Source organism: Sebastes fasciatus, chromosome 13 (genome assembly GCF_043250625.1).
Source record: "Sebastes fasciatus isolate fSebFas1 chromosome 13, fSebFas1.pri, whole genome shotgun sequence".
NCBI lineage: Eukaryota > Metazoa > Chordata > Actinopteri > Perciformes > Sebastidae > Sebastes > Sebastes fasciatus.
Window position 1 is genome coordinate 3,825,292 of NC_133807.1, and position 8,793 is coordinate 3,834,084.

The following is an 8,793-nucleotide window of genomic DNA, read 5'->3' on the forward strand; positions in this document are numbered from 1 at the left end:
GGTTACTTGAAATGAGCATTTCCATTTCATGCTACTTTTATTTCACAGTGTTAGTTTCTTGTAACTTTCAGATTTACACACAAAACCTGTGATCATCTTTAAAAAAATATGATGCAATGCAGATCCATTGTTACAGATAAAACTACCAGCTGAAACATCAATTATTATTATTATTATTATTATTATAATGGTCCTTTTGAATTTGATAGGCCAGCTTTTACTTCTACTTGTATTTGAGTATTTTTCATTACACTCAAAGGGTATGAAACTTAAATGATTACACAAGTTTGAAAAGCTGCAATCCTGTGCAGGAGATGAAGAGCCCACAGGTAAAGTAGCCTAGTGTAGTAATAGTCCAAGCTGAGGGACTATTTAACATTTTTTAAAGTTTAATAGTTTCTAAAGGAAGCTTTACTGTATTCTAACAAAAGGAAGATAATGTCAGTACAGTGATTTTCCATTTGGAGCTATACAGGACTGAACATGTTTTCACAAAGACAGAGGAACTAAACTGTAAAACGTATCTGCATTCACACAGGATTATAATAAAAGTAAATTTTCCACTACATTTAATTCATTGACTGTGTCTATATAGAATTTATGTCCATCAGTCACGCAGCATATTCTTGGCTTGGCAGTGCTATTTCACTATGCATACTGTTGAAAACATGCACTGTATTTTACTGTATTTTTTTATAATGCTTTCTTTATTGAACTCATGGTCATTAACAGAGGTACAGATACATAGACAGTTGAACAAGACAAAACAAAAATAATTACTTAATGCCAGAGTTTGTGTTTATGTTATATACATCACAGTATAATCATTTAATCATTTAAAAGTCTTAATGGTTTTTAGGCTGAGGGACAGCCCTCCCCACCCCCCTGCTGTGACGTCACAGCAGCGGGGGGGCTGGTCAGTGCTCTTCCAGGCGCTGCTCCGCTCGTGCAGTCAGTCGTAGTCGGACCTCCGCAGCGGCCGCACACCAACTCTCAGGTCTACGTGCTGCTGCTGCTGTGAAAACCAACATATCGGGATTGTTTTGGCGTTAAAACTTGGATACTGTTTGCAAATTCGTCCCACTGGAACAATGTTGAGTAGTTCAAAGAGCTTGGAAGTGCCCGCAGGTGAGATATATCCACATTTGACACGAAAATATCCAAAATAACCTCCGAGTGTGTGTACTTTAGTTGGAGAGCGGCTGTCTGTGATTTAGACCGAACTGTCCGTTGAATCCTTCCGCCGCGAAGCACACTAAGAAGGATTACTTTTCCATTGAGTTTTAACTTCATAACACAATTTTAAGTCGTTGTTTTGTACTAAAGTTGGTCAAACATATCTGAACGCGTGTGTTATTACCCCCTTATATAGTTGTTCCGTTTGTTTGCTCGTGTGTGAGGCTGTTTTCAACCGAATTACGAACAGGACCTAACATATAGTGCCTGTTTGGGAAACTAACTACCTACCTAGCATTAGCATTAGCATTAGTTGACCCCTACCAGAGGACCAGAACAGGCGCAGCAGGATTCCTCCGCTGCTGGAGGCTCTTTGTGATCCGGTTTTTCCAGTTGTGTTCTGTAGAGCTCTAGAAACAGTCCTGTGAACCTACTCCCCATCCACTGTGCAGTCTGTCACAACAAAAGCTTTTTAAATACAAGTATAACCTGTTCTTTCTACACCACATTAATCATTTAATGTAAAGGATTGTTGACCTGAATTCATAGAACAGGTTAACCCTCCAGTCTATATTCAACCTACATGCACATTTTTTTTTATGTAGCCCAGATGTGTGAGGGGAGATACTGTAAATCAGTATGTTGTCTGTATGTTTTTGCATACATTAAAAGCTCCATACATACAACATAGTCATCATTTTATAAAGCTAAAAATGCTGTGTGTACTATATTTGCACTGTATCCCAAAAACATGCATCATTCTGTGACATTTTATGTTTTTGCTCAAATTGATGATGCCACTATCATCTCCTCTCTGTAATCCTCCAGAGGTGTAACCCCCCCCCTCCCATTTCTAGCATCTGAGCTAATTGGTATGCATTGCTCCTGGGTGTGACCCAGGTCGTATCTGAATTGTCCTGACCCGGGTTGACTGGCCTGGTCACGTCCGGACTAGCCTCTGTTCCTATAGCTTCTGTTCCTCAATCAGCTCCACTAGAGTAGTTGCTATTAGAAGCTGAAATCGTTGTGATTTTAAGAAGTGCTTTGCAAGCACAGAAAACACCACAACTCCCATGAAAACGTCCCGCAGCAGCACGTACTTTAAAACTAGCCTTTGTCCATATCCTAAAAAACTTCACCAACACTCTTCCAAAGTATTTTTTCCAACTCTGCGGTAGAGCCCTACAAACAGTCCTCTGCCCTACTCCCCGTCCACCATGCGGTCTGTCACAGCAAAAGCTTTTCAAATACAAGTCTAACCTGTTCTTTCTACACCACATTAATTATTTAATGTAAACTATTTCTGCACTGAATTCATAGACCAGGTTAACCCTGCAGCCTATATTCAACCTATATGCATATTTTTTGTATGTAGCCCAGATGTGTGAGGTGAGATTGTAGCTGCACCAGTCTAATTACTGACAGCCCAGTGCTCTTGTTAAGATAGCTGACTCATGTTTTCCTCCTCCCCCCCTCTCTCCTTTTGTCTCTGGTGTCCTCGGTGACTGCAGCCGGCAGTCTGTCCCCATCATCCTGCTCCAGCCTTTTGAAGTGAGGCCAGGAGTGTGAACTGCTCTCCAGCCAAACCGACTCCTCCTTGTCCCCTCCTGCCGCCTTCAAAAGTGTCTCCAGACAAAAACACTTTTTTGCTGCCAAGGACACAGAAAGCAAGTGAGACAAGGACCCAGGAAACCAGAGAGATAGTGGGAGTTTAGAGGAAGACCCGCCACAGGGAATAATTCAGTCCTATAAATCTTTAGAGGGAATATTCCACTTCATAAGACCCTAAACATGGGGAACCAGTTAACAGATATTGCCCCCAGCACCCCGTTCCTCCCCAGCTTCCAGTCCTTACACGTCGTGGTGATCGGTTTGGACTCCGCGGGGAAAACCTCCCTCGTCTACAGGCTCAAGCTGCGGGAGTTTGTTGAGACGATCCCCACCAAAGGCTTCAACATGGAGCGCATCAAAGTTCCCATGGGGAACTCCAAAACCAACACCACCACGTTCCAGGTGTGGGACGTCGGCGGACAGGAGAAACTGAGGCCCCTCTGGAAGTCGTACACCAGGAGGACCGACGGGCTGGTGTTCGTGGTGGACGCGGCCGAGGCGGAGCGCATGGAGGAGGCCAAGGTGGAGCTCCACCGGATCGCGCGGTCGGCCGAGAACCAGGGGGTGCCCGTGCTGGTTCTGGCGAACAAACAGGACCTGGATGGAGCCGTGTCAGCTACAGAGGTAATTATTGTTACGTGAATGGCGTGGTGTTGTTGTATAGAGATGATTTCTCAGTTACTTAATGAATCGGTCGTCAGAAAAATTATTCTGTTGACTGATTAACCATTTGAGTTTAATATCACGTTAAAATGCCAACTTTTTATCCGGTTCTAGCTTCTTTGAAGAAGTATTGCTTTAGTTTCAAATGAAACCCGGCCCGACCTAATTAAAGTGGTAGAAATTCAAGAAAAGTGATGAATGATTTTACATCATGATGTTCTTGGCTTTTTACTGAAATTACAACAAAATGTCTGTCCAGAGATAAAATGATCATGGAACCTGCAACATTTGGGTTTGATTTCCTGGATGAAACTCAAATGATACTTTCCTCAAATGCCGTTTGCCTGCCCATGTCCGCAAAGGTCCGCGGATGTCTCTGTGGACGCCCACAAGCGCTGGGTATATGTGCGAGGATGAATTGTGCTGACTGCGTGCGTATGAACAATAGCTGTGTGTGAACAAAACCAATAACGGACCAAACAGATCAGTGTGCATCTGCTGTCCGTGTCCACTCTTGAATATATGGGGCCTTATGGTGCCCCGACTTGGTGATGATCACTGCAGATAGACTGCATGTTTACTCGCCAGGAGTGGCAAAGGAAGGAAGGTCTTCTAAAGCCATGCAGAAGCATCCACAATGACAGAATATTGATTTCGTCCAAAGATTATTTCCCTAGCTAAATTGCCTAAAAACCCTTGTAGAAATGCATTTTTAAAGGTCCCATATTATGCTCCTTGTCAGGTTCACACTTGTATTTTGTGTTTCTACTAGAACATGTTGGCATGCTGTAATGTTAAAAAAAACTTTATTTTCCTCATACTGTCTGCCTGAATATGCCTGTATTCACCCTCTGTCTGAAACGCTCCGTTTTAGTGCATTTCAATGGAATTGCAACAGAATTGCGTTGCTTGGCAACAGTATGGGTCCGTTTACTTCCTGTCAGCATATTTTATTTACATACACTGCAACAGGAAATAAATTGGGACACATTTAGAATGTTTACGTTTAAAACCGTGTAATGGTCTAAATATTGTATATTTGTGACATCACAAATGGACAGAAATCCTGACGGTTTGTTTCAAACGCACAATTTCTGAATACGGGCTGTGCTTATTTGTCCGTAAATTGAACGTTTCAATACTTTCACAGTATTTATAAAGCACTTAAACCTCCTTTTATACTATAACATACATGACAATCTCACTTTTTACAATATGGGACCTTTAACGGAAGATACAATAGCCTACATTCTGTTCGCCACACGATTTCCCCACAATAGTCGATGATCACGGCACCATCATAGAGTAAAACATTGTTACCAGGGATACTACTGCTTTTTCCTCCCTTTAGAAACAAAAGAACTGCCAACATTGTTTTAGGTTCTGAGCTGGCTTATTTTTGTTGTGCCTTTTTACAGAGAAAAATTGACTTTCAACCTGAATTATTAATAATTAATTAAAAAGCTAAGCAGAGGAGCAGCTCTTCACTAAAAGGAGAAAAGCTGGTCCGCCTTAACAGCCCACCTTAAATGAGTCTGAACCAGCGTTGCAAGATACTGGAAGTTGGCTCGGGTCTTGAGCTGAGGAGTTGTAGCATTTATTCACCGACAAATAAACTGTACACACACTGCTACAGCTAAGTTCACAGCTATAACGCCACCGACAACCCCACACTCACCGCCAACACACAGGCTGTCAGACACTGCAGCTGGCGCACCGCTGCATGCAACGCACTACGCATCTTGTTCGGTTAACGGTTAACAGTCGGTTAACGGGGGTTGGTTATCGGTAAAAAAAAAATCTAAATTAGCATCCCTAGTTGACTTGCTTTAGTCCTGCTGATTGCACTGATGCACAAAGTAGCATTATCAGGGACATTTTCTATTGTCCTCGTGACGCCGTTAGTCTGCGGCCCTGTGACCCCGGTACATGCCGTACTCTAGAAAAACGAGTACTGTCATATTTTCCGAGTTTTGGCATCGACTTTTTAAAATATCGGTTCCTGTGACATCCCTACTCATTATGTCATTGAGACCTATATACGTTAGCAGCCAACGGTCTATATTAGGAAAGACTAGTTTTGCAATGATTCATGACTTTAAGGTGAGCAGATTTGCCAGAACGAGTGTCAGGTTGTGACTGACGTCCTGTCTTGTGCCTCCTGTGTTTCAGGTGGAGAAGGTTCTGGCTCTCCATGAGCTCAGCTCATCCACGCTGCACCACACAGAGGGCTGCTCGGCGTTGGACGGTCAGGGCCTGCAGCCCGGCCTGGAGAAACTCTACGAGATGATCCTGAAGAGGAAGAAGATGCTCCGACACAGCAAGAAGAAGAGATGAGGCGGCGGCTCGCAGCGGTGCTGGGCATAGAGGTTTACTTTTTGAACCGCTACTCGTCCGAGGAGCCTCTCAGCAGCCACGTCTGTGACACTTTGGGAACTTGAGTGGGTGAAACCACAGGGGAAGTCTGTCAGTCCTTCAGACAAGTTGGGAGTCGTCTTCAACCAAGTTCAAACTTTGGCTGTTCCACATGTTCACACCTTGGTTCACCCTCTAAGACATCGGAGCAGACCTGCTTCCTTTGGGATTGTGTCTGCACTCCCCGCCTCCCCCCCTCTCCTCCTGTCCCATCCCCCATCCTTAGAGGAGCACACCACAGAGACGGGACAGCTCCAGAGGAAAACCTGTGCAATATATGATGAACACTCACTGATGCACTCACTCCAGTATTGAAGGATATTTTGTACCACTTTGTACGAACTGTAGTGCCAACAGAAAGCTTGCAGGCCTGGCCTGAGAATAGTTCCTGTTCCTTTCAATGTCACACTTTACTCCAAATCTTCATGTTGCATGATGTTCACCCAAAATACCTGCTTGGGAATATTAAGACAACACTTTTGTTGATCAAAAGAAGACTTATTGAGATTATTCTAGTTTAGAAACTGCCCAGTGTTCAGTTAGGTATGTCATTGGGACTGCAGTTAACGTGTGACATTTACAGACTGAGGCTGCAGAGTCCAGCTGTGCAAGTTTAGATTGTTTTTCACTCCTCACCAAAGTTTGTTTGCTCGTCACAGTTCGGTGTATTTCAGGGGTTGGCTGAGCGGTTGGTCGGGAAGTTCAAACGAGAAATTGTTTTTTATATCGTGTATACATTTTGTTTTGTAAAATGTCAACATGAATAAATTATTGAGCAACTTTGGCATTATTTACCGCGAACTTGTCTCTTTATTTTAACGTGCCTTATTCATTCCACATCGACCGAAGCGAGCTGAGAGTTTGGCCAACCTGAGTTGTAGGTTATGTGATTCAAAGTCACGATGCACTATGGGAAATGGGACAGTGTAATAATGTGTGACAGGTGCAGACAATGTGTTGTCAGGACATGCCACACAGCTGCAGCTGTTTTCTAGAAACCCATCACTGCCAGGGCGAGGTGAGCAGGCTGCTGAATGATTCATACCTGCAGGTCGTTACACATACAGTTGCACAATAAGTGAAAATACATTCCCAGCCCAATATGGTGAAATCCAGTGGGCATGAGATAAACTCCGTCTTTGTGAAGCTTCTAACGTTGAACCTGTGTGCTAGCTGTTGAATCAACTGGTAAATGTGAGCTTTGTAGAAAGGTCTTGGATTACAACATACAGCGAGGTGTTGGTGTTATTTTATCCACTGTCGGCCTATTGGGGACAAATTGACATGAGCACATAAAAATGTAATCAAATAAGTGCTTGAATTGGGCCAGCACTATTACGAATTAAAGGCTGATGTTACTCTTTAATTTTGTTCCGGTCAACAATTCCCATGAAGTCTGTCTCTAAATACTACCCCTAACCCTGTCTGTGGCTCTCAGCCCATTGGTTTATTCTGATAGAAAAGTATTTTAAGCTAAATATGAAATTCATTCATGACCATGGAAAATGCAGTTTAACAAAAAATTTGGAACTCAAAAGTCTACTTACTAGCTTTTTCCGAGAGCTTTCGACCACTTGGAACTGGTTGAACGTTCCGGAAAAATCTAGTAAATGGACCTTGAATGCCCAATGGCATCACGTGTCTGACACGGAAGTTGTAGTGCCGCCGTTTGGCCACTACGAAAGTTGGGATCGACGACCGGCGTTCTTCCTGGGGGGCTCGCTTGAGATCTGCTGAGGAAATACCAAGCACCGCCCACCAGCCGGAGCACATCCAATAGGAACGCTCTCTCTGAAATGACCTATGATTGGCCAAAGTCTCACCGGCTAGAGTCACCACCGTTACAGAGGCTACTCCAATTCAAGCAGTGAATATATCCCAATGATACAGCTGTGAACATGAACACCTCTGTAACAGTTTCAACAAAAACACTTGACAGACGCACAGTATGTATTGTATGAATATAAGATGGCAATAGATGTCGAAAGGTGGCCCTTGAATTTTCACATTCAAACTGAGCCTCTTTATAGATTTTAGATTATAGATCACTGGCAAAGTGTCTGTGGGACAGGCTGACGTCCTGTAGCTCCGATTGCTGCCATATGTGGATCAAACAGTTTCATGTTGGTGTCCTCAGGCTGGAGTTTCACCAGTAGGTCGTTCCATTGTTTGTCTCTTCTCTCTGTCTGTGTGCCTCATCTCACCCCCCCCTCACTCTGACATTTAATGCTATCCAGTGCTCGGGCTTATACCGCTGTCCTGTTTGAGGTGGTCGTGCCCTGCAGAGAGTCCTTTCATGAAGAGTCCCTCGAATCTGTGAAACAACTCTCCGCTTCTGTTTCACTTTCATGACGTACTGATACCAGAGCAGGGGGGATGCACGCTGCGTTTGCTTTTGGAATATGACGACGAATGTATTCCTATTTAACACGTTTGTTTTCTCTTCTTTGATGAGCATGCGGATGTAGGCGCACATTCTAACATGCAGCATATTTCACACACAGAAATACAGCAAAAGACACCAGCAATAAAGATCTGTGTGCTTAAAAAAAACAACTAGTTCGTACAGCATGTCGTCCAAACCCGTCTAAAGGCAAAAGGCTCGATAGCAATCCTGAATGGCCACGCTCAACGGAGCGGAGGGATCCTACAAATGGGGATAACGACACGTTTCCCGACAGTCAAGATTCATGCTGTTGCACTCAGTTGCACGCGCACATTAAAACCTGTCTCACTCCTGAATTACCACTATTACTCTAATACAGACGTAGCCACATGTTAATGCTATTGCAAAGAAAAAAAAAGTAATGTCTGTTATAACGGCAAAAGAATCTATACACAACTAATGTATCACAATTTCCTTTAAAATGATAGTCAGGTTCATTAGTAAAGGGTCTTTTTAGCCCTGATTTTCCACTCGCCGAGTGG

General features: G+C 43.5%; 1 protein-coding gene across 1 annotated transcript; it reads left to right on the forward strand.

The window, feature by feature from the left end:
• The first annotated feature begins 946 nt into the window (after nt 1-946).
• On the forward strand, nt 947-6,655 carry LOC141781509 (ADP-ribosylation factor-like protein 4D). Its single transcript, XM_074657338.1, has 3 exons — nt 947-1,128; nt 2,688-3,411; nt 5,623-6,655. Exons 2-3 carry the CDS (start codon nt 2,968-2,970, stop codon nt 5,785-5,787), a joined length of 609 nt encoding a protein of 202 aa, XP_074513439.1. The 5' UTR covers nt 947-1,128; nt 2,688-2,967; the 3' UTR covers nt 5,788-6,655.
• The last annotated feature ends 2,138 nt before the right edge of the window (nt 6,656-8,793 follow it).

Bases quoted from the DNA above. Each gene is read 5' to 3' on its own strand.
- LOC141781509 (XM_074657338.1), top strand. From the start codon at position 2,968: ATGGGGAACCAGTTAACAGATATTGCCCCCAGCACCCCGTTCCTCCCC. The intron at 3,412-5,622 runs GTAATTATTGTT...CCTGTGTTTCAG, and splicing joins GAGCCGTGTCAGCTACAGAG to GTGGAGAAGGTTCTGGCTCT.